The 25868-nt window shown below is 50.1% G+C and overlaps 1 protein-coding gene across 1 annotated transcript in view; it reads right to left on the bottom strand.

The window, feature by feature from the left end:
• Positions 1-1484: 1484 nt before the first annotated feature.
• The window catches only part of LOC149355464 (serine/threonine-protein kinase PLK1-like), a 50531-nt gene continuing 26147 nt past the window's right edge, over positions 1485-25868 (bottom strand). The window contains exons 9-11 of the mRNA XM_089577643.1: positions 21693-22003; positions 18889-19135; positions 1485-1676 (exon numbers count right to left, since the gene is read on the bottom strand). Coding sequence (XP_089433769.1) covers positions 1485-1676; positions 18889-19135; positions 21693-22003 — 750 coding nt within the window. The remainder of the gene's footprint in view (positions 1677-18888; positions 19136-21692; positions 22004-25868) is intronic.

Raw genomic sequence — 25868 nt, 5'->3', positions numbered from 1 at the left:
TAAATCCTTTTTTTATGCTATGAGACTTTATGCTACGAGAAAGGCCTCAGGTACTTCGCGAGTCCTCTTATCGCGACTCCTGTCCTGAAGCACGACACACATTTACAAACTTTTTAGTGAAGGGGAAAATTCGACCCAGTTCCCTTTTCTAATGATTTATGGTGCTCCCACGCTCTATCGTTGATACAGCGAACCGTTTGGCTTATATAGACCTCTCCACGCGCCAGTAGTATTTCGAAAAAAAAACGCAAACCGCACAGTCCACAAAGGGTTCACCGTGCCTCTGTCCCATCTTCTCAGCATCTTGTGTGCATCTTCTTTTGGCTGGTGCTATTTTCCTTAATGTCACTGGTTATAGTTGTCACCTCATGACAGAGATGACACTGAGGAAGCCCATTCAGCCGCCATTTTTTTCACGTATGGGCTTCTATGCATATTTCGCTATCACTGCGTACACCTACCTTGTCTATGGTGTATAGCGCTCCTCTTCTCTGCGTCCAGGGCAACCCAGTCTCGCAAACGCTGCGTTGAAATGCGCTAGGGGAGGATTTCGTGAAACCGCTTGTCCGTTTTAGTCTCTGAACATACGATATCAAAACTGCGAACGCTGATCATGGATTAGCGGCATGCATGATTGTTGCTGCCGCAGAGTGCATGAAATTAGAGCATTATGCTCGAATCAAGCCTGAGATACGGGCGAGTGCACTGTAGAGCTCAGTTGCCGGCGCATTTTTGTACACTTTGCCTGTGCTTATGCGCTTGAGGTAGTAGAGAAGCAAAAGCCATCAGGTGATGAAAGCGTAAAGTTTGGTTTAGTTTGGTTTATTGGGGTTTAACGTCCAAAAGGGACGCCGTAGTGAAGGGCTCCGGAAATTTCGACCACCTGAGGTTCTTTAACGTGCACTGACATCGCACAGTACACGAGCCTCTGGAATTTCGCCGTCATCCAAATTCAGCTGCCGCGGCCGGAATCGAACCCGCGTCTTTCTGGTCAGCAGCCGAGCGCCGTAACCACTGAGCCACCGCGGCGGGGCAAAGCGTAAAGTGCGTCAAATTAAAACAAATACAAGGGATACATTGGTGAGGAAGCATTTATTTCGCGATCTTGTAGTGAAATAAATTACGGACAGTGCCTCCAGGGGCTTACAGGTAAGAACATGCTGAAATTCTCTCTCTTGCTTATCCTTATAACAGAGTCTAAAAGAAATAAAAATACTTACAGGAGCACTGCAGGCGGGAATTAAAGATCGTGTGCAGTTAAATTACCTGACCTTCTATAGTAGCTATGCCTTAAATAAATAAGCAGTGAAAGTATAGTTCGAGCTCATTAGGATGCATGTCCAATAGATAAAAAGGGCGCAAGAGACTAAGCACAAAAGGCACACATAAAAGGTCCTTGCAATATATTGGCAACAATGCAAAGCATGCAAATGAATTTTTTTATGAATGGCACAGATGGTGCAGCGAGAAGCAGCCCGGTCCGGTTAGGATGATGCATTGGCAAGTCTGTCGAGGACGGTGCGCGCATACTTGAGCCGTGAGAACAACTCCGGCGGGCATCCGCGCTCTAGAGTTGCCAGGCGGTACGTGTGGAACGCACGGTCGTTGTCGACGTAAGACACCGCGGCCATCAGCGGGCACAGGATAATCTTCGTGTGGTCGTGAAGAAAATTGATCTGGAAGAGCGCAAGGCGATGAAGTGGTTATTTTTGGTACTCTTAAAGGTAGAAAGAACACTTCAGCAACGAAACAAATTTGAGATTTTCTCACACAGCTAGGACCTTTATTTGCTGGGGCATGATGCTTATCAGAGTATTTCTGTGTGGAGTGACCTTGACCTCACGCAGGAATTCCACGGGGCGCGGAGCTTTTCTTTTGCTACATGACCTGGCAGACGGTGCGCCTTATTTAAATGAAGTGGAGGACATGCAGGTGAGCATTGTGCAGTCATGTGCGAACAACGGTGACTCAGAGTCTACGGCGGCGGAGGCGAAGCAGCGTTCCGCTTCTGCGCAACTTCCTGTAGCTCCTTCCATTTTAGCAATAGCTATACAAAGTTCAGTAGTTCATCAGCACCGGCCACTTTTGCCCCTTGCAAGGAAGCGAAACTATACAGCGACCGAAATTAGGCGATCCAGAACCGAGAAGTTGGCGTGCATCTGTTCATTTCACCAGTGCATTCCAACTGTCATAACGCACCCGTTAGCCTGTGATCATACCACTTTCGTCCCTCTGCCACTCGAGACGCTATACCGGGAGCTTACGTCTCGTGCATTTGAATAGTTGTTAGACTGTGACAAGCGAAATACTGAAGATTAATACCAATCTTACTAGAGCCCATTGTAATGTGGGATTGGTGGTAGTTATGGCTGAGAGCTAGCTTGCTTCCGAACATTTTTTTTAACACACTTCAGCTGCAGTTGAAACACGCCTATATTTCAACATTGTGGAAAGCAGCGACACGTAGAATGACAGGACATTTGGGCCTTTCGTCCAAGATGAAACCATCTCAAACTCGTCCTAACTGTTTTCCAAATGTCAACAGAGTTTGTGCAGTCTTTATTTTAGCCGCAGATCTATTTCACAAGTGCGCAGAACACAACGCAACATAAAGCACTGGCAGAGTAAATAGAGCTAGCTATCCAACGTTATTCAAGCCACTTAAGGCAGCCTTAAACAAACCAGTGGCTATATTTTGCTTATATTCACCTTTACTGTTCAAAGTTTTAGTCGTTCAAGATCAGCTGCCCTCAATTTATATGGAAGTAAAAGGTGTACATTTCCGGGCGACAACTGTTCTATCGTTGCGGCAAATGGTGCTTTGGCTCCGCGTATAAGGCTTTTCGAACATTTAAAGAGGCACTAAAGGCGAATAACAAGTCAGGCTAGACTGATATAAAGTAGATTCGCCTGATAGCAAATGGGCAATTTTTACCAAAAACAATAACGCTTTTATAAACCAGAGAATTGCCTATAAGTGAGGTACAGGTGTACAAGCGTAATCTCAAGTTAACGCTACTCGCCGAGAATTGCGTTTCGTCCATTTCAAAGACTGGCGGTGGCCGTGCATTGCATGCAGGAACGACTTCTATTAATGAATTAATTCACGCAATTATCCGCATGTTGCTCTTGTCAACATGAACACTGGCGTCACTAACTTGTGGTAGGAGAGTTTTACGCTTCCTAATCCATGCTTTTTTTTGGCAAAATCTGTAAACGCAGCGCCAGGACATGCCGAGAGCCGGACCTTAGTGCGGTAGTCGCGGCACTTTTCCCTTCCACTGCATTTAGGCCATGGAAGAAGAAAAGCTCAAGAGAGGCCCTCGCTATCCGAGCTGCAAGCCAAAAAATGTGCCGGAAGTCAGGCGCTTTCGCAAGGACTGGTGGGAGCATTTGGCCGATGGCGCAGCCAATAACGTTGGAAACAGCGGCATCGTCTGCTGTATTGTGCGCTGTGCATGAGCAAGCGCGCTGAGACGGCGGCCAAGTGGGGGCAGCAGGGGGAGCACTCACGTCCATCTTCAAAAAATGTGACGTAACAGCCTCTCCTGAATTCTTTCTTTCCTCCATGGTTTAGGCATAACTAGGGCGCCTCGGCAGAACTTCTTGTCAGTCCTACCTGACGCCTTGTGCCTGTTATCGAAATGCGCACAGTGCACCCTCCCCGATATGCTGGCCTGTTCGTCCACGCGCTTCTGTATAGGACAGAGCAACAACTTAAAAAATTCAGGGGGGCACTTTGTTGACCTAAAGTACGGTGAGGCGAAAGCCTTAAGCGCGGTGTTGCTGCTTGTGTGACTCATGTGTGGTTAAGATGTTAATTATGCACACAATTGTTTAGAATATTAAATGCTGGAGACACTGGAGGGCGTTTCGGAGGCATCCGTCTGATTCAACGCCTTTCTGAAAACACTCTCCAGCGTCCTAAACAAGGAGAACTACATATGCGTTGGCAGGAAGTACCGTAGCCATTAGCACGCTTGGCTGCGGATCGGAAGGATGGTGGTTCGAATCCCATCGTGCACAAAGATTTTTTTCTGGTCTGACTAGAAAAGCGTGACACCTCTGCTGACAACCTTCATTCGACAATTAAGGCGGAAGCAGGAGTTGTAAGCAGGAGTTGTCGACAGAAATGTCACGTTTTTCAATTGGTCGAAATGGTCGTGAAGTCACAGTGCGCGAATTTCAAACGGGGCCGATTATACTTTGGCTAGTAACCATGCAACCAATTACAGGGATGGTATAGTGATGCTCCAAGCAAATGGGACTGAGTTTAGTTAATTAGTTAATTACCAATTAGCCTAATTAACCTTTCTAGACAGACCAGATAAATAAATAAAACCGTGTAGGAAATTGGTCGAGTTGGGGAATCGAACCAGGGTCTCCGGAGTGCGAGACGAGCACGCTAACCACTCCGCCATGCCAGCTCGATGGTTTGGAATGAACAAAGGCGCGTCTAGTGAATACGGTGTCTTCGTTTACTCCCACCTTCCTCCCATTTATTACGGCAGGGTTCAGGTGTCCACCGAGATATGCGAGACAGATAACTTCCTTTCCTCAAAAACCAATTTACCGACGAGCAAAGCGTAGAGCCGAACGGGGGATGGTGTTCTGTGGACTCCCTGGCAGCGTTCCAAGACGCCGTCGCGTTCCACTCTTAGAGGCGAAGCTTAACATCTTGACCACACATCAGTGACGCAAGCAGCAACACCGCGCTTAAAGCTTTCGCCTCACTGCACTTTAGGTGAACAAAGTGCCCCTCTGAATTTTTGGCTTTCGCCTTAAAAACCACTACGGACTGCACTTCATTTCCGTGGGGGCAAACTGCCTTGGAGAATGAGTTAGTGCGCTGGAACCGTTTTGTCAGCATTTCTCACAAGTCGCTATATAGGGAGTCAACCTAGGCCAAAGGTTGCCGTGAAAGCCAGTGAACAGGGCCCTCTGCGAGCGACTCTGGATAATTAATTGATCGGGCAGGCCGACTACCTTTGCTGACGCGTGTGCGTTTGTATCGCCTGCACGCGGAAGAAACTTCTATCGCTCCCGTGCACTCGGACGCCGCTGTGAGAAGAATTAACGCTCGCCCTGCGACGCCATTGTGAAACTTGTTTTGCGCGCGCGCTCGTTCTTTAGAGAAATAGCAGCTCGTGTGCGTGGAGTAAAGCAAACTACGCGAAGGCGTTCTGTTCTCTTCAAGCTTATTTGTGTGTCGAGAGGGAACAATCGTGTGGTATATGGAGAAATTGAAATTAAAGGCATTCGAAAGGAAGTGCGGCATGAACTGTGCATCTAGTTTTTTTTTTTTTGCGTCTTCATAGGGTTCTTGCTCAGCTCGTTTCCGCCGTGCGTGCAGGTCGCACCTTCCTGTTGCTTTTGTCCTTTCAATTCTACGATGCTGCAATGGCTTTAGCACTAGAGTGCTGACCTTAACGTCGAAGGCCGAATCTCACCTCATTTTGATTTTGGCGAAATACGAAAGCGCATTTCGCGATGCGGGTGCGCGTTATTGAATCCCAAGCAGTTTTAGCACGAGCCTACGCTGGTACAGCTCCTTTGGTAACGCATACCTTTGTCGCGCCTGCCTAGTGGCTATTGCCGTACGGTCGTTAGTATTGTAGATAGAGGATTTACCGCAGAGATATCTAAAAAATCTGTTAATTTGGAGCCCTCCTGTAGGGATTTGGCCCCACTCTGCTTGTAGCCTCGGGATATTAACCTCACATACCACTATAACGCCACAGCTTTCATGCGCTTTAAAGGGACACAGACAGCTATAGCGCGGCCAGACCGGAGTCTACCAAGTCCATGGTCTGCAATCTCCAGATCCTTACTGCTACCACGTGTATGCGACGCAAGGCTAGTTCAAATGTGGAAAAGCGTCAACACTTTCACCTTCGCGGTTGTACGCCATGCCAAAGGGCCCGCCAACACGCTCTCTCCTGTTGCCGCAGGCGACGCCCATTTTATTTCTAATCGCTACTTCAGCGCCCTGCCACAGGGCACCGATACTTCACCCGCGTTAAACAATTCCTGTAACCTGCGTATATTTGTTAACAAGGCAGGCACACACATGTAACGGAATCGGTCGCATGAGGCAAGCCGACGACACAAACAAAGCGCTCCCTGCCCATAGGCAGCCGCGACGCCGCTTTAGTCATGGATTTACCACCGACATAATCGGTGCAGCTGGTGCAGCCTTCGGGCATCTGCTCAGCCCCGTCACGCCGGCGAGGAGACAGGCGCCACGGGCGCGAGCAGCACGGAGAGAGGAAGCGCGCGCAGCACGTGAAAGCGCTGCGGCGGAGTTGTGCCCTATCAACACCTCAGAATCCCACCGCTAGGAAAGAAGCGTGGCGCTATCGTAGTGTAGGCAAACTTCAAGTTGGGTTCCCTGTCGTGGCAGAACTTTGTACATACAGTCATGGACGAAAGTTTGCGCGATGCGAAACTCTGCTGGAATAAAAGATTATTTGTGCCGTGCATCAGTATACAGACACTTTGTATTTTTTGCAGCAGATCGAGTAAACACGTGTCCTCATGTTCCTATCCATTTCAATGGTCTGCTTTGCCTCACTTCGCCATAATAATTTTTCCCCTTGAATACGCATCTGGAAAACCTTTGTCCACTACTGTACGTCCTGCGCGAATAATCAGGTTCACCTCATTTAGTGAACGGGTGAGGTTTTTTTTTGTATTTGACCTCACCCCACTGCTCTCTGCGCATGCGCACCGTTGCTATAGTGACGGAGACACAGCTGGGCGCCGCGGCGGCTGGAATTTATTTGGGAGGAGAAATTCTAGAGGCCCGTGTACTGTGCGATGTCAGTGCACGTTAAAGAACCCCAGGTGGTCGAAATTTCCGGAGCCCTCCACTGCGGCGTCTCTCATAGCCTTAGTCGCTTTGGGACGTTAAACCCCATAAACCAACCAACCAACCAACAGCTAGGCGCGTCGCGTTTGGAGTCACTGCGTGAGTAATCCGGTTCCATCAGCGCCGCGTCCCGGCCCCGAAGCCGCCCGCGGTGCTCATGTCACGTGTTTAAACATTTTACGTACTTAGCAGCGTATGGGTAGAAAGCTGAGAGAGTGGAGTCGTCTGCTTCTACGCCGGCATTAACTAAACCTGCCCATAGGTGATGACCGTTGCCGGATAGCATGAATGGCTTTGCAAGCACAACAGCAGTGATGAAGGACTGCGCATAGTCCTCGCCCCCTCTCGGCGCAAGTATTTATTTTGTTTTCGTTTCGTTGTGAAGGGCAAGAACTCTGCCGCTCCCCTGTATCACCTCGCGCTGCGTAGAAGAAACTTCGGAAAATAAATAATCGGCACTCTGTGTGGACCTCGCAAGAGCAGTGTAAACACCTCTGTCGCGCACATTAGTTCTCTGCGGCCGCGTTTCGATGGAGGCGAAATTTAAAATGCGGCCGTGTGTAGCTGATGATTCTTGTTGAATTTCGATATAATTTGACTGTCGCTAAGCTGATCGGCGAAGTAGCCTTTTGACTAGCAGTTCGAGGCTGCGCCGATTGCGACGCAAGTCGCGCGCTTAGTGTTGGCATTTCTTTTCATCGCAATGGCATATTTGCTTCACAGTCACTTGATACCTTCAAAAAAACTTCAATGAAACGGAGAGTTGAGCTAGTTGGTACATGCCGCTTGAATGTCCTTCAAAGACATTAGCGGAGTACGCCGTATCCTTACTTCAGAGTGTGCTTTAAAAAGTGACTCGAGAGTGAAAGCACACTGTCATGAGAAATACGTAGCCGCGCTAATTCGTATCCACGAAACTTTTAGACTGTAAGAGTGCTCAGTTCGGAAAGCTATGTTGATGGAGACGAGTTTGCGTTGAAGGTCCACAAACGCTTCCACACAAAATGCACCACCTGGTCCACAAAATGCACCTCCTGTCCACATGTTTCCTTGCTTCATTACTACCAACAAATATTTTATACGAGGTTCCTCTTCAGAAGCTGTTGACACGAGGCATGCCATGGCACAAGCGTAGTGTTTGTAAAGGACAAAGCTTCGAATTCTCAAGCACGTGACTTCAACGTGCGCTACACGATAGCGCCACGAACGACGCGTCAAGCCCCGCGTCCATCGCTATAACAACGCTGCGCATGCACAGAGAGCAGTGTGGATGAGATCAGGTGACAAAAAGCTCTTCTTTCGTGAGCGGCCAGTGTGGCGACAAACTCCGCATTGTGTTCCGCATATCTTGCCGGCTAAGCCCAACCAACGATCGTCTTTCGTTGACTGCCGCAGGCGGCTACACTTTCGTAGAAGACAGCTCGGCTTTCATTCTCCACCGTGGTCACGTGAGAATGAACAACGTGAGCTGGCTTTAAAATGCAGAACACAGGCTCAAAGTATAGCGCTGAGGCAGCGACGTTCGACAGTCACTGATTCTTGATGCAGCTCTCACACACTAACACTCTCGCCCATACAGCCTGCCACCGCAGAAGCGACGAGCGTTCGCTTGCGGCTTTTCTGTGGAAAAAGCCGTGTCCGACGGAACTGCGTGTGGGAACTGGCCTGCATTTCAGGGAGGGCGCACTGCACATATCTCGATATAAGCAGCGATACTTTGGCAGTAAAAGAAAGTGTGCATACTGTTGTGTCTGAGCCCACATTCAGCTGGCCTCTCTGGAAACCAGCGCCGTGCGCCCGCCCTTGCGCAAAGCAAGCCCGGACTCTGATCGTTCATGTCACGGCTTGCAGCATAAGTCGTCCTTGCTCGCCGGCTCAGACCCTCCCTCCTCCTCCTCACTAGCGTCGGCTCGAGACTCATACGACGCTTCGCCGGCAGCTCTTTCCAGGCTGCAAACCTTCAGCGGCCGAGCCCTCTCGACCATTCGTCCAATTTGAACGGTGGCCTGTGCCCTGACCTGATTGGAGGGTTTGAACGGCTGGCTGCCGCAACGGTCACTGGCGGCTATAAAAACGGAGCCGCGCTGTGCCCGAGCAGCAGACGAGCCATCACGCCGGAGCTACGCTTTCCCGGGGCCGCTCTACTTCTTTATGCTAGCCCGTTGTCCTCTCCGCCCTTGTACTTATCATGTAAAGCCCTTGTACATATTGTGCATAAACGTCCTTTGACTCACCATCGCCTCAACCATTTCTTGGCTCAGCTCTGCGCAACGGAGGCAGCAGGCTGAGATGTTCCAGTCCCACCCGTGGTGACCAGGCTCGGAGGCTCAGTCCCAACAATGGATGGCAGCTGCGGGATCGACCGGCGTCAGCTACCTCGGCGCAGTGAGCGCCTGATGTTTTCCCCTCAATTCGCCTGACTGTTCTAGCACACGTGATTGTAGTCTAGAGTAGGGCTGTGTGTAACACTGGAGAAAGCTTTTCTGTTTCAAGCCTAGTAGGAGCGCTTTGAAAAGAAAGCTGGTGCAGAGGGAGTAAACAAGGCGGTGGAAAGAATTACTTGAGCGTGTCATACTAGTAGCGCTGTAGTATTGAACGGCAAGGGAATTCAAAGAATACGGCAAACTACAAGAGGCTATTGTGGGCGATGGAGAACTTCAGAGTGAAGGAACACATAGACATTTGTGAAGAGTTAGGCATTTTTTTGGGCCCCGCAAAACGAAAACATGCGATTCTTCAGATCATGCGGCCAGAGAAGATAACGGCTGAGGAAGCCAATGAGGCCTTGACTGAGATAAAAGAACGCCGTGAGCGCGAGGAGGCCAAAGAACGCTTTGAGCGCGAGACCAAAGTACGCATTGAGCGCGAAGGCAAAGAAAGCTGTTGGCGCGAAGAAGCAGAAAAACGGAAGCAGCTTGAGATAAAACGGCGTGCTCGCGTAAGGAAAATGATTGACCTGGAGCTTGAGGCGCACCGGATAAGTTTCGAGAAAAATGAAGCATTATCCGTTCTGCATGAGACTAACGGTCAGCAGCCGAGAGACATGCTGGGGCCCTTCGTGATCGCCGAGGATATGGAGAAATATTTGGCGGAGTTCGAGCGTGTCTGTGAGAGAAAGAGCGTTTAGCGGAATAGTTGGGCTTAGAAGTTGGTAGCCCTTCTTTCCAGCGAAGCGTATGGCGCTGTCAAGACCCTGTTGGAGGGCGGCTTGGTGATATACCGTAAGCTGAAAGGGTTTTTACTCATGAGATATAAGTTGTGACCGGCGGACCTTCGCCAAATGTACCAGCGCGAGCAAAATTGCACCAAATCGTTTTTCGATTTTCCTTATCAGTTCAAAGCCGACGTTTTAGAATGGCTCGAAAATGCGGAAGGTTTGGGCGATCACGACAAAGAGGTAGAGTGCGTAGCTGTAGAGCAGACCTGCCACTGCGGCACAGAGGAAGGTAGTCCGTACGTGGCAGATGCAACTGCTTCTGTAACAGGGGAAGATGCCGTCCATTCGCGTACTGAGGAAACTTCTCTACCTTCGGATGAGGTAGTCACAGCATCGGACGATGCACTTACGGAGGCTAGCATGTCAAAAGAAGGAGGAGTTGCAGAGCATGACAGAGAAGAGGTCCGGCTGGAAATTCATGAAAAAGCCAGTGCTAATGAAACCGCAGTCAAAGAGGACAATCCGCATGAATCTGATTCATCGTGGACGGAAACACCGGAGATTTTAGGCCAACGGATGGGGATGCATATAGAGTGTGCGGACGCTGAGTTAGTCGCTAGTGTTTGCGGAGAGCGATGCGAAACGAGTCTCGTGCTTTCGTACTGCTCTGAGCTTTTTCACATTCCAGAAAGCAGCTGCAGTAGCGGGAGCACCGCAACTGAGTGCAAGGCCGACCGATATCCGCAATCGGCTGAAACGCGTCAGGAGCATGACGGCTGCCTGCCAGCACTCATGTCAGGAGAGAACACTGGCTGATCTGCGCATGAAGACGCTAAGGTTCTGGACGACAGTGGAGTGCTGAAGGTTCCAAACGACATAGATGCTGTAGACGTCAATCTGTCCAAGAACGATGACGAATGTGCACTCAGAGACACTGAGGAGGAAGAGCGCAGCTTGGAGGATGTTAGGAAAGGCATCAAAGACAGACCTTAGCCAGGTAGAGCACGTGAATCGGCTGACAATCAGAGTGATATTGTGAGAGAGCAGTAATCCAGGCGATGGAAGTTGCATGCGCTTCCACAGGAGAAAACGAAAGGAAAGCGCAAGAAAGAAAGCTGCCACCGGAAGGAAAGGAGCCGCCAATTCAGGAAAGGGAACTATCACCACAAGGTGATAGACAAACAGGAGGGACAGTGCTGCCTTCTAAAGAAGAGGAAAGGCAAGCAGAAGAGAGAGAGAGCTGTCAAAGGACGATGAAAGGCAGGCAGAAGAAAGCGGGGTGCCACCGAAAAGTGAGAAAGGGCAAGCGCGCGAAAAGGAGTTGCCGCCATCGGAAGCATCAGCTTCACCGGCACATGGACAGCAGTAAAGTCAGTCACTTCGACAGCCCTGAAATTAGAGTCAGAATCAGAGATAAAGGAATTTGCGAGGCGTCATTATCGCGCAAAGAGAAGCGCATAAAGGTGCGTTCACACTTGCTCAAAAATCCGGCGAGCGAAGCGGATTCGCTCGCCGCAAAATCTAGGACCTGTTCTCATCTGCTGACGCCCGGGCGAGGCGGAACCACCGCGCTGGTGCTGTTTCTCGCTTTTCCACATCACGTCACTGCTGGCGGCATACACAGATATAGTGAGAAAATTAGAGCATAAATCTACGCTGTCTACGTACCATAAGCGTATCCATGCTTACGTACGTTAAACGCAGGCGCATTCCCACTTTTAGTTCAGCGTGTGCTAGCACTGACGCAAAAATAAACTCAGAATATAGTGGCGCCATCTGGTTGTCAGAACGGCAACGATTACTGTGAACAAACCGACTCTCCTCTTAAGCCTAGAAGCGGCAGAATCGTCACTCTGAATAAAAAAAAATAAATCAAATTTATCACTTATACGCTATCTTATAGGCGAGGTGAGGCGAAGCGAAAGACCGGTGCCCCATTTATGGCCAGTGAACACGCTGAAAAAGGCAGAAGCAACGAGAATTCTGTCCATCGCCGCGGGGCGGAAATCGGTCTGGACCGACCGGCCTAGGCGCGCCGCTTTCCGCCTGGCTCGGCGTCAAAAGCGGCGGAATCCGCGTCCCTCGTCAGATTTTTGGGCAAGTGTAAACGCACCTTAAGTGTGTCCAGACGCATGAATCTGGGCAGTAAGATAAACTGCAAAAAGAAGCCATGCAAGCATTCGCGCGGGACCGAGTATCAAGGGAGGAAACTGAAATAAAAGACAGCACTGCCGGGGAAGCGAAAAATTAAGGAGTGGCACAGAGAGAGCAAGACGCGCAAAGGCGCGTACTCTCATGAAGGCTCTCGCTTCCCGCTGGGGGAAATCTGACTGTGCAGCCTGCTCGTGCCCCCCCCCCCCCCCACCCGCCACCGAATACGGGCCGGTGTAGTTTCGGCTACTAGGCTTTGTTTCGGTACAATGCCAGCAGTGGGGATGGGATGGCCGGGACCCATCCTCTGGGGATGCAAACCCCCAATGGAAGTGGCAGCGACTCCCAGACGACTGTGAGGGCCAGTCGTGCACGTGAGGGCCGATGCCTGAGCGGAGGCAGGCCTGGGTTTATACTCAGGTTGGACCCACGAAATCCGGCCCGGAAGGCATGTCAAAACGCCAAAAGGTTTTCAAATACATGCTACCTTCCTTCCTCTGCGCGCGGGGGCGTGCAAGTCTGGCTACCGACGCGTCGGTTTCTGGTTACGGAGAAACCAGGTCCGCGCGGGGGTTCATAGTGGCCAGGCTCTGAGGACCGGCGCCTCGGGGAAGCGGCCTTACGGCCGGCCGCAGGCTTAACCGCCTGCGGGATGCCGGGGGATGAGGGCTTAGTACTGCCTCGTAAGAGTCTGGCGAAAACCGAAGATGTGTGGAGTACCGGTGGAGTAGGCCCGGGTCATCTCATCCTAAGCCACGTTCTTGGTTAGTGGCCCGGTCGCCCAGCCTTGAACACTCTCTCCTCAGTAGGAGAAGAGTAAGCTAGGAGAGGAAATAAGTGCATGGATGGTTGGAGGAAGCACAGATGGACCCCCCGGAGCGACCAGTTCTGAGGCCGCGAGGCCGTTGACGTTCTGGACCTCCACTGGCACGGGACTACCACACATACTTCCGGTGTCCGAAAAACCGCGAAAAACCTTCGACGGCTAGTAGCCGGCAGGTGGGAAAGGCCTTCTAGTGTGCGATGAGGAGCCCCAGGTAGCTACTGACCCCGTGTTAGGTTTTCCTGTCTCCGACGGTCGGAGCCCGTTGCGTATGGTGGGTGGTCGGGCATCCCGTGAGTGGGGCCGCACCATTGGGCAATCTCGATGCTCTCCCTGCCCTGGCCAGACGGGCCAGTAATGGAGTCGAGATAATTGAAGGATCAGAGCAAAAAACCCGCTGTCCCCATTCCCTTCCCACGTCCCATTTCCCTTTCCGCTACTTCCCAGGGGAGGTCAGGGGAGCCTCCCCGGGCCCGCTCTCTCGGCTGTGGGTCGCTAATGTAGCATTTTCCCTATTATTTTATTTTTCCACCCACGGGTGGTCAAATTACAACTTGCCTACGGGCCTCCTCTTTTATTTTTCAATTGGGTTAAGCCTGTTGTGTGTGAACGGTGCAGGCAGGGGCCTATTATTTTTATTTCCTTTTCGGTTGCCCCAACCTATTCAATGTAATCACGGGAGAAACCTCGATCCCACAGAAAGGGGCCCGCGCACGCTGTGAAAACGCGTGTACGGCTCAAAAAGTGCAAGATTGTACGAGGCCGTAGTGACAGGGGCAAGAAAACTTGCAAAAAGAAACTGCCTAAGCGCTCTACCAAGCATAGGTATCTCGACGGAAAGCCGCGAGCTGAGATGACGCCATTTAGTAGGCGTACCACCAAAAGGCCGGGTACATGCGAACCTCACATCGAGCGGAAAGGAAAATGGGTGCGCGAGAAGTTAGACTCGTGGAAGTTCTCACTTGACACCGCCAACAAAGGAAAAGAAAGAACGGTCCCACCGGAAGCGTTGCGCACTCGCTATGGAACGTCGCGACTGGCACGCGAAGCGTAAGGAACGGGATAAGTCGTCAGTGAAAGAAAGCAACTCGTTCTTGTCTTGTTATTCCCCTAGAGACTGGAAGAACAAGTACAGAGAGAAAGAAAAGCGTAGCTACAGTGAAAGAGGCAGAGACATTAGCTTCCACAGTAGCGAGTGTCGTGTAACGTCCGTTAGAAGCGAGCTAAACGCTGACGTAGATACACTAGGCCGTGTGTTCTAACCACGGCTGTCTTTTAACGCCTCATCACTTACATGTGATCACTTCGCGAACAGTTGTTAAGTTCGCTCGTTGATTGGGGTGTAGCAGGATTTCCCGGGAAAGGAACTTAGCGACAGATAGCCAAAATGCCGGTCCGAGCTTCGGTCATCCAGCCAGCGATCTCGCGCCGCGCGCTAGCGGAGCGGCGGCTGCCGCTGCTCATCTTCCTCTTTACAATCACCCCCGGGCTGAAGGCGAAGCCATCCTGGCGAGTCAGGGAGACGACAACACACACGGGTCATAGTACGGCTTCAGGCGTGACACATAAACAGTCTCGCGGCTGCGTCGGCGTTGATCCGTGGAGGGTGTCACCGGGTCGACAATGTAGTTAACCGGGGAAGTGCGCTCTACGATGCGGTAAGGTCCGTGGTACTTGGGGAGAAGTTTGGACGAAAGGCCAGGTGAGGTAGACGGCACGTGAAGCCAGACGAGAGAGCCGGGTAGAAAACTGTCATCAGTGTGGCTTGTGTCGAAACGGAATTTTGGCGCCCCTGCTCGCCGGATGTTAACGACCGAGCGAGCTGACGGCACTCCTCGGCATGCTTGGACGCCTCCGAAAGAGTGGTGCACTCGGACACGTCGGGCCGGTAAGGAAGTACTGTGTCGAGTGGTGAGGAAGGTTCGCGCCCGTAGAAGAGAAAAAATGGCGAGAAGCCGGTGGTGGTCTGCGTGGCGGTGTTGTAGGCGTAGGTGATGAACGGCAGGATCCTGTCCCAGTCGGAGTGGTCGGAAGACACGTACATCGACAGCATATCGCCCAAGGTGCGGTTAAACCGTTCCGTCAAACCGTTAGTCTGAGGATGGTAGGCCGTGGCGGTATGGTTAGTGATCTTACACTGTTTGAGAAGAGATTCCACGACCTCAGACAGAAAAACGCGCCCACGGTCGCTCAGCAGTTCTCGCGGCGCTCCATGGCGAAGAATGAAGTGATGCAAGATGAAAGAGGCAACGTGTGGTGCCGTAGCAGCAGGAAGAGCCGCGGTTTCAGCGTAACGCGTGAGGTGGTCGACGGCTACAATAACCCAGCGGTTGCCAGCAGCAGTGTAAGGAAGGGGGCCGTAGAGGTCAATTCCAACTCTGTCAAAAGGACGGAAAGGGCAAGGGAGAGGCTGCATCTGGCCGACTGAGTGGTGAGGAGCCGGCTTGCGACGTTGACAGTCAGGGCACGAGCGGACGTATTTGCGGACGTAGGTGGACATACCGCGCCAATAATAGCGGAGACGGAGTCGCGTGTATGTTTTAAAGGCGCCGGCATGAGCAGACTACGGGTCGTTGTGAAACAGGGCGCAGAATGTCGACCGCAGATGGGCAGGGACGACAAGCAACCACTTCCTGCCGGTAGGGACGTAGTTGCGGCGGTACAATAGACCATCACGAATGGCGAAGTGAGCAGCCTGGCGGCGGAGGGCACGAGGCACGGGTGCCGCCGAGGAATTTGAGAGAAAACGTACAAGCGAAGATATCCAGGGGTCCTTATTTTGCTCGCTGCCCATGGTATCTGTTGAAAACGACAGCGAAGCGCAACCGGTTGGCGAGTGGCAGACAACGTCTGGCGGCAGTGGAGAGCGGGACAATGCGTCGGCGTCGTTATGTTTTCGGCCGGAGCGATAGATGACACGGATATCATACTCCTGTAGGCGTAGGGCCCAGCGAGCGAGGCGGCCTGTGGGGTCTTTCAAGGAGGCCAGCCAGCACAGGGAATGATGGTCCGTGACGATATCGAAAGGGCGGCCATAAACGTAAGGGCGAAACTTTCCGATCGCCCAAACAATCGCCAAGCATTCCTTCTCGGTTACTGAGTAGTTGGATTCCGCTTTTGTCAGTGCAGGGGCAAAATTGATGTCCTCATTTGCTGCCTCAGCTGAGTGTTTTCTTGGCCGAGTAATCTCAAGAGGGCAAGTTTATTTTGCATTCATTTCATTCCGTGTGCTACATGTGTTTGACACATTGTTTTAGTTATTACGTTAGAGTTCTGGGGACAGAAATATAGGTAGCAGTGTTTTTGTGACCTTGAAGTCTGGTGTTTTGACGGGTTACAGAGGGCACTTGCTCGTGTTGGGTGTTGCCTGTTTTCGGTCGGTTCTTGGCAAGATTTTTTTTATTTATTTATCGAATACTGCCAACTGCCTCTTGGCAGTAAAAGCAGGAGTGGATACATTGTTCTTGAAAAATTGCTAAGGTGAGTTTAACAGCGCCAAAGAAAGAAAACATGCTATTGACAATCAGCCACGAAGGAATGTGCACAATAAAATAACACGCAAAAAAAGAAAGAAGGAATGCACTTAGAGAGGCCGACGGCAAAGCAAGAAGCGTTGTAAAGAAATACTTGCTGCATCATAGATAAGATGACACGGCCGTAACAAAAATTCAACTGAGGGCATGTCAGCTACCTCATAGGGTAAGGCGTTCCACTCGGCTGTGGTTCGAGGAAAGAATGATGAACGGTAGGCGTTAGTTTTAACCTGAGACATTACAATTGTTTTGCTGTGCTTGCCTCTCGTTTTCTTGGATTCGTTTAAGTGCATGTAAGTATGAAAATTTATTTTGACATGGTGGTTGACAATACTGTACATCATTTGTAGGCGGTGTAGTTTACGGCGCATTTCTAGCGACGGGAACCCAGCTCGTGTTCTCAGGTCTGAAACAGAGATACTTCAATGGTAAGCGTTAAAAATGAATCGAAGTGCTTTCTTTTGTACCCCTTCAATGTGATTGATGTTTTTTTTTAGTATGAGGGTCACAAACAGTGTCAGCGTAATCAAGAATTGGCCTTACAAGTGTCGTTAATGCTGCAAGTTTTGTTGCACTAGTGCAGTGCCTCATGCGGTGCTTTAATAACCACAGCTTTTTTAGTGACGCCGACACAACATATTCAAGATGTTTGAACGATCAACGACCGGTGCTGAGAAGCAAGCTATTTCGAAGGACCGAGCGAAGCTGGTCCAGTCACCTGGGCGCAGGGCGGTAGAGCAGTGATCCTGTCCTGACGAGCTGGACCTGTTCACGGAAAGGCGCCTGGAGCTACCTGCGGCTGAACATAGGACGAGAACTCGGAGGAGCTTTGTGTTCGAGCGCGCCCCCCATTCGAGCCACGCTGAAGCAGCTCGTCTTCGTGGCGCATTGTATGGCGGCGAGGGTGCTGTTGTGCCTCAGCCCACATTCCACTGGCCTCTCTGGAAACCAGTGCCGTGCTCCGGACTCTCATCGGGTATGTCGCGGCTTCCAGCATGAGTCATCCTGGCTCCCCGGCGCAGACCCTTCCTCTTCCTCCTCACTAGCGTCGGTTCGAGACTCATACGACGCTTCGCCGGCAGCCCTTTCCGGCCGAACCCTCTCGACCATTCGTCCATTTTGAACCGTGACCAGTACCGTGACCTGATTGGAGGCTTTTAACGGCTGGCTGCTGGAACGATCACTGGCGGCTATAAAAACGGAGCCGCGCTGAGCCCGAGCAGCAGACGGATAGCAGACGAGCCATCACGCCGGAGCTACGCTCTCCCGGGGCCGCCCTACTTCTTTGTGCTAGCCCGTTGTGCTCTCGGGCCTTGTACCTATCAAGTAAAGCCCTTGTACATATTGCACATAAACGTCCTTTGACTCACTGTCACCTTAACCGTTGCGTAGATCAGCTCTGCGCAACAGGGGCAGCAGGCTGAGATGCTCCAGTCCCAACCGTGGTGACCAGGCTCGGTGGCCCAGTCCCAACAATACTGATTATAATAATGTCTGAAGGATCAGAAGTGAAATACGGCTCCGAGATTCTCTGTTGCTGGTCTTTTCTGCACGTCATATGGCCTTAGCCTATATATAAGATCGTAATTCGGTTGGTAAAAAGTGGTCAAAAGAAATGGAGAATACTAAAATGGTGGCTGTCAAACTTAAAGGCATCAGGGCTGGATTTTAAGATAAGTGACGGCAAAACCCATGGGTGTTGTATTCGCAATCGCGGCAGGGGTAATATCATGCTAGTGAAACGAAGCGCGTGGAAAAAAAAATTGAGAAAGCGTGCTCAACAAAGTATGTGATCATAGGGTGAGTTCGGCCGACCAACGAAGCTGGTCTGCGCTTCCACTCGTCCGAAACTTTCATAGGCTGGAGGAGACTTTTATGCGTCTACGGCTGAAATTTGGAGGTTTTCTACTGCAGCAAAAACTTCGGAGTTTGCGTTGTTCGTTCGATACACCGTTATGATTTACCAGCAGATGGGCGAGGGACTTTCCGGGAACGTCAACATCGCTGGGACTTCTAGGAAAAATAACTTCCAAGACCACATCGCAATAGACCAGGACCAAGCTCGTTACATCAAGTTAGGGCTCCACTATGATATGTCATTCGTCTGTCAAGAGGCTCCCAGCGGCAGTGAATTATCTTAAATGCATCCAGCCTTTGGACTCCTGCACGCTCTATGTCCTCTGTGCTGTTCAAACGGGCAGTCTGCTTTACTGTTGCGTTTGATGGGACCGAACGAGAGTTATGAGCAAGCTATTCGAGCGCCTTGCATAGATACAAAGGGAATGAGCAAACAAAATGAACTACGATTGGGCCTAAAACGAAGCACTTTTGAACGGAACGTCGCCAGACCTACCTGCACTATGCCATTGGTCAGGTAGAATGAGATGGCTAAATTCGTACGAAGCCACGTGCCCAAGCTGGGCAACCTGACCAAGTTGTCGCACTCCTGCGGACGAACAGCCTCCCCCGTGGCTAACAACGTCTCTTTCATGAATCTGCAGAAGTGCTTGAGCAAGTTCATTTTCTTGAGCAGTGAGGGCGGGTACTCGTCCAGCGTGTGGTAGTGCTCCAGCCCCTTTTCGTCCACGTACGTCACGCTCCTGATAAAACGGGTAGGAATGCGTTGAATGCATGTACTGCACCACGGTAGAAAGTTTGTTGAAACTAAGCTGCTTTACTGGTATTACAGGTAGGGAATTTGAAGCCTTCCCAGAAAACAAAAAAGGGTGCACCCAAGAAAAATACCGCAGAAATACAAGCAGTGCTTGTCGCAATGCCTAGTTCAGCAATCAGCAGATATATTTATTATTGTGCAACAGGTTCCACAGCATTAAAATGTAGTTAGTGTCTGTAGTAACATTCATTTGATTGAAAGAAAAACATTTCATTCATGAAGACATAGGATTAAGGCAACACAAAGCGCACAGTGCAAGTTTCGCTAGACTTGTTTGCAGTGCAACAATCAATAGCCGTACAATGCAGAGAGAAAACTTTACACTATTCGTCGCTCGGATGAGTCATTATTAGCATGAATACTATGCGATGTCTTGCGCTGCCAGCGCCGACAAGAGTCTATGCTAGTAAGCACCCATAGCACTAACATGAAAAGAAATTCGCTAAATGAACATTCAAACACTTATTACTCCAACCTTTTCAGACACGCATTGTGTTCTACTACCGAGAAAAATCTGAAAATTTGTGTGCATACTTCGAATCCCCTATTTGACGAAAATTACAAGAATGGGTAAAAAACTTCAAAAGTTCACCCACGCCGCAGGTTTCCACGCTCACGTGGTGTCAGCCTTAATCTTTAAAGAAACATTTATTCTCGATTTATTATTTTCATTATCATCCGAAGCTCTTCCACTCCCCCCTCCCCCCCCCCTCCAAAAAAAATCAGCTAAGATGTCCTTTACTGAAATATTCCACGGCGTGAGAGGCGAAAAAAGTAACAGTACCAGGCAGCCCTGGAACACTTTAGAACGTGGCAACATCCATTTCTATTTCTTATTTCTGAACAGCTAGCATTTCTTCTAGGCACAAAATGGCCGTGTTACTCTGCCCAGCAGGGACTTCATATGTAGCAAGCATCACTGACTTCCTGAGGACACCTTCAGATGCTTCCAAAACCAGTTTTACAAGTCTCATGCACAATCGCAGACACCTTAGCGCATAGCCTAAGTGAGTAACTAACAAAATTGTTCGTATTTTCGAAATAGTTTTTGCCTGGACGCGTAAAAACCTTAGGACATATTCAGCAACAGTGCGAGATAACGAAATTCATACTTGCGTGAATACTCCTTGCTAGCTTCGTATTGCCGACACCTGTACCAGCTACACCACAGAGATATATGGAACTCCAAAGAGGGGTATGAAAGTGGAAGGAACATTTTGCCACTCACCCTTGAAAGTCGTATTGTAAAAATTTTAGCATAATGAGCAAACATTGGAGGGGACACATAAGCTCCGTCTTAAGGGTATGACGGGATAACGTTGATGGGTTAATGCCCATACATGCGGAATTAGGCATTGTCGGTTTTACATTCATGGATCCCTGGGAGTCCCCATGCCATGTCTGGCGCGATGGTGCAGCGGTCAAGCAATGCGCCACTCATTAATTCAACTGCCACCTGCCACGGCGGGCACTGTGCTGACATTCTGGTGGAGAGCTTGGGATGACGCCGCAAGACCAGGTGACCTAGATGGCCCAATTAGGTGCTTCTCCAGAGATTTTTCACCCACAACGCCGATGACCACCGATTTTCTGCAGAACGGTAGCCTTAGCACTATCGCTTTGAAATGTGCAATGACATGCACCCAGTGTAGAGAAACCATGCAGATGCTTCACAAGCGAGCATTTATGCAGCATGCATACGCCGTTAACGAACCCTCACTGCGCTTGATGCGCCAAGGAACAAGAGTCCGAAATGTGCCAACAAGCACCGCTCAGGGTGATCCTCTCCTCTAGAAGTGAAGCTCCATTAGGGAAGAAAACAAGTTTTGACGTGCCTCACGCCCTATCAACCCGTATTTGAATAGTCACGTTAATTGTTGAGGAGGTAAAACATTGCACCAGTTCCTGTTCTAAATGTCAAGGACATATCTTTCTTTAAACTTTCGTCCGCCTTTAGAATGGTGGTGTCAATGCTAAAAGAATACCAGGAGTAAAAATACTGTTCATGCTCTAGATTGACGTCCAGTTTCATAGCTGCATCTAAAGTGCGAAGACCCCAAAACATGTTCCTTCAATTCCTGCTACAGCATAAACGTGGCTCCAGTGAGGAACTGCCCTCCATGTAGCACCAGTACAGAAGACAGCCTGGATAGTTACGGCTCCTTTCCCGTTATTTTGTACTTCACCCTTGAGACGAACCCACAAAAGGGGGAGAAAAGCTAACCAAACAACCTGAACCAGCCCTACGATCTCCACGTAAAATTTTTCGGGGTGGAGCAAGAACACTTGTGCTAGAAAAAACGTGTGCGAAATCCCAGCGAACATGGAGCAAAAATTTTGTGCGCTGCATTGTTCTTCACGGGTGCCAATGTGGTCATGGTGCGATTTGCGACTAGCTTTCAAAAACTCCACAAGGAGCATCTCTGCTTACTTTAAGGCGTCATTGCAAGGCAGTTTTGAGGAGAGGCCATACGGGAACTCACACGTAGTTTTTTAGGAGCATAATGCGGGTGTTGTCGTTGAAGAGCACGCCAACGCTCTTGTCGCATAGCTCGTAGCCGATTCCGTACTTGTCCGTGTAGTCCACCCACTTGCTGATCCAGAAGACGGGTAACGAAGCTGGATCCTCCGTCTCGTCGGGGCTCTCGAAGTGGCGCTCAGGAGGACGGGTGCTGCAGAGGTGTTTCAGGAGGCGCTGCAGCTCTTTCAGGTGCGCCTCCCGCTGGCTTTCTCTCGGCGCAGGGCTTGGATGCAGGCTGCAGGCTGCAGTAGAGCGTGAAGCACAAGTAGCACACTTGTCCAACAATCAAGCCGAACAAATAGGCATAAGAACAGAAGCAGCACGGAGACTGCTGCTAAATAGAGACAAACGATAGCTGTCCAAAGTTGACCAGAAGCCAGCAGCGTCTGCAGCCGTCACTCTGTGTAGGGTTACAGCGACAGCTGCTGAAAGCTGGGTTCCTTGGTTTAGCGCCCCAGTAGTGGTCTGCGTAACGAGACTGTGCTAACGGCGCGGAAGAAGGAGAGTATTGAAGGAGCTGAGGACTACGCAAACAATGATTTTCGTGTCGGTAACCCATCTCCTTCCCCGGTAACCACCCTTCTTCTTCCGCGGCAAGGTCACTGAGAACCATGAGGGTGTAGCCAGAGTAGAGGAATGGGTAACTGGAAGACTGTTATCATGAAAGGACGCGGAGGAGAGTTGGCATGGAAGTATTGCGAGAGCGGAAGAATGTGGCACCCTGCGTCTGCTGCGAAACGAAGAGTCCGTGGAGATGCTCAGCGGCGGCGGCGCCGCGCGATTGGAGCGGCGGACTGAATAGGTGCGCTATTCGCAGAACCAGTTTGTTTGGAAAACTAAAAATATTTCTCCTTTGTAGCTTTCCAGTGGTACTGTTGAATACTTCAGTAATTTGTGATTACTGAAAATTGCCGATGATTAGGTTACTTCCTAATGCGAAATTTGAGCGCAGCTCATCAGCGGCTTGAGCTTTCCGATAGATTGAGTCAAAGAATTCAAGCAAGGCATGTATGTACAATTACAGACGACTAGTTATTTTTCGCGCATATTCTTTCTTCAAGAAGCAGTGCACTAACAGTCCTTGATTCTCATGAAGGAAGCTTTGTGGCCGGAGAACTAGATGGATGTATACTCGACTTGCTGCACCAATGCGTGGTTCGCAAAAACGAGGTCTATGGGTTTCGTGAGGTTTGCACAGTAGTGATGCAAAACTATCGATAGTACTATCGATACTATCGATAGTTGACTCACTCTCGAACTATCGATGGTAAAAAAAGATTATCGATAGTTCTATCGATAGCGCGCTATCTATTGTACTATCGATAGATAGTACTTTTGATATAAGTATCGATAGTACCATCGATAGTGCTTCCGATAGTTCTATTGATAGTACTACCGATAGCCGTATCGATGCTACTTGTTATGTGTAGTACTATTGATTCTATAAACTCAACCACGCGTACCCAGTGCATCCTAAACTTGGTTTCTCCTGTGTGTGGTATGGACGTGATGGTATGAGTAACTGACAGGACTCGCCCGTTTTCGCGGCCTACGCGTCACCGAGCTCTGCAGACGTTCCCTACGTACAGTTGCTGGATGAAATGTTAGCGCGCGAATGTCCGAGTTGCGAAGCATGTGTGCGAAAAGCAGTTCTGCAGTGGTTACGTCAGCAAGACGATGTCTGCAGTGCATGATAGTGTCGTATAAGCCAGCACAACTTGGGCAGTTGGTTCTTTCATCGGATGCACTTCCAGGTATTTTTTCGAATTGTCCCAGCGCTTGTTCTTTCGTCGGATGCAGTTCCAGGTATTTTTCCGAACTGTCCCAGTGCACATTAAATAACTACAGCCGGTCGAAATTTACCCGGAGACCTCCACTACGGCATCTCCCATAGCTAGAGTCTCGTGAAAGCAATCACGTGAAACCGTGAAACCAATCAGGTATCGCAAATGTTTGGTTGTATCGCTGGCCAACAAATGCATTATACCTAAAGATTGTCGTCGTCTTTCACCTTCACAGTTCGCCACCGTGAGCTAGCGCGGCTGCTACACTACAATTACCTCCCGGCGAAAAAGGAGGCATCCTGCCGACTTAGGGCGCACACACGGTAGGCGGATCGTAGTACGACTTGAGACGGTCAACGTGCACTGTTTCACGGCCACGACGGCGCGCTTCTCGGGGCGGCGAAAGCGGTTCAATAATGTAGTTGACTGGAGAGGTCTGGCAGACGACACGGTACGGGCCGTGGTACTTTGAAATGAGTTTTGTGGAGAGAACGGGACTGGTTGAGGGAGCCAAAGCCACACGAGCGAGTCTGGGTTATAAGACGGCAGCGGACTGGTAGGGGCGCGAAGGTGCTTCTGGCGATTCTGATCTTGCGTTGTAAAAGAGCGGCATTCTTCAGCATAAGTCGCAGCTTGAGAAAGGGGAAGAGACACATCAGGGCGATACGGAAGCACGGTATCCATGGAGGCTGCTTAAGTTCCCCCTCTCGTCCTCATCCTGAAGCTTCGAACCCAGCACCTCCACCAAACGCAGGAGGGAGTTGTGACTCAGCAGATTCTAGGTCGCTCTGCAACGTTCAGCAAAGGTTCAGCCAAACGTTCGGGCTGCGAGCGAGCTTCACACCTGCAGATCGTCGTCGTCTTTCACTTTCACAGTTCACCATTGTGAGCGAGCGCGGCTGGTACACTACAGTATAATAGTTTTACCATAGACAGTTTAACTATCGATAATCTTTCTACCGATAGCGGTACTATCGCTAGGAATACTATCGATAGCAACACTATCGATAGTAGCACTATCGATTCTACTATCGATAGTATTACTATCGATAGTAGAATCGATAGTTTTACTATCGATAGTAGACTATCGATAATACTATCGGTAGTCTATCGATAGTAGCACTATCGATAGTTTAAAAAAAAACTATCGATACTATCGATAGTCGATTTCCCGATAGTTTTGCATCACTATTGCACAGTCTTGGGAGGCATTACGAGCGGGAGGGACAGGACATCCTCCTGCAAAAGTGGTAAGAAATTCATGTTTGTCTTTATATTTACATGCAGCCCACATCTCTCTCTCATCACCCCACGTACCTATAAGCCCGATTCACGCGTCCACTGGCCCTGGGAGCCAGTTATGCGCACATCCTCTCCTTAAAATGATCGGAGTGTAAAACGTTGTCAACCCCAACGCCTATGAAGATAATGAATGCCGACGGCCTATGGATTCAGTGCGTGCCGCGTTTCTGGCACAATGCTGTCAATGCCTGCAGCCCACATCCCTCTCTCATTACTTCACGTACCTATAAGCGCGATTGAGGAGTCCACTGACCCAGGGCGCCAGTTATGCGCACTTAATTTCCTTAAAATGATCGGAGTGTAAAACGTTGTCAACGCCAACGCCAATGGACACAATGAACGGCGACGGCCTATGGCTTAAGCGCCACGTTTCTGGCACAACGTTGTCAATACCAACGCATGCAGCGCACATCTGTCACTACCGCCACGTAGCTTAAAGCACGATTGAGGTGTCCACTGTTCCAAGAGGACACTTATGCGCCTTCCGTCTGCTTTCCAAGCTCCCGCTCCATTGGTTTCGCGGCTTAAAGCGCGACTAAGGTGTCCACTGCTGGTTACGAAGCACAACGGCGACGGTGCCACCGCGGAACGCAGAAACGGGCGCCAAAGAGCTGCGCTCTAAAACAGTGCACTATATCTACTTAAGTGTCTACTCCATTTTTTTTTCAGCGGATGTTTCCAAAGGTAAACAAGTCCAAAAATTGCATGCTGTAGCGCACGATACAAAGAAAATTCCTTTTGAGAAATCTCTGAGTTCTATTCCCCATTCATATCACGAAGCAACGGCTTCAGCAAAGCGATTTGCAGAGCAACTTGAACAAAAATTAAGGGCTAAAATAGCACAAATCAATGAGAGGAGGAATACTACAAGATAACTCTACTGACATGTCTGGGCAAATGACATGCTGTCAAGATTGGTGACCTGAACGCGCCTCAAGCCGGTGCTCGACAGTATGTGGAAGGGCATGTGCACATCAAGAAAGCTGCCAAGGTTACTCACCCGGTTACAATTTGCTTCAGAATTCCGACCAGGCGTCCGCTTCGTCCCGCGA

This window comes from Amblyomma mixtum, chromosome 3, assembly GCF_055824585.1.
Source record: "Amblyomma mixtum isolate Tamu chromosome 3, ASM5582458v1, whole genome shotgun sequence".
Taxonomy (NCBI): Eukaryota; Metazoa; Arthropoda; class Arachnida; order Ixodida; family Ixodidae; genus Amblyomma; species Amblyomma mixtum.
The sequence above is the reverse complement of the archived record's forward strand: the minus strand, read 5'-3'. Positions and strand labels throughout refer to the sequence as shown.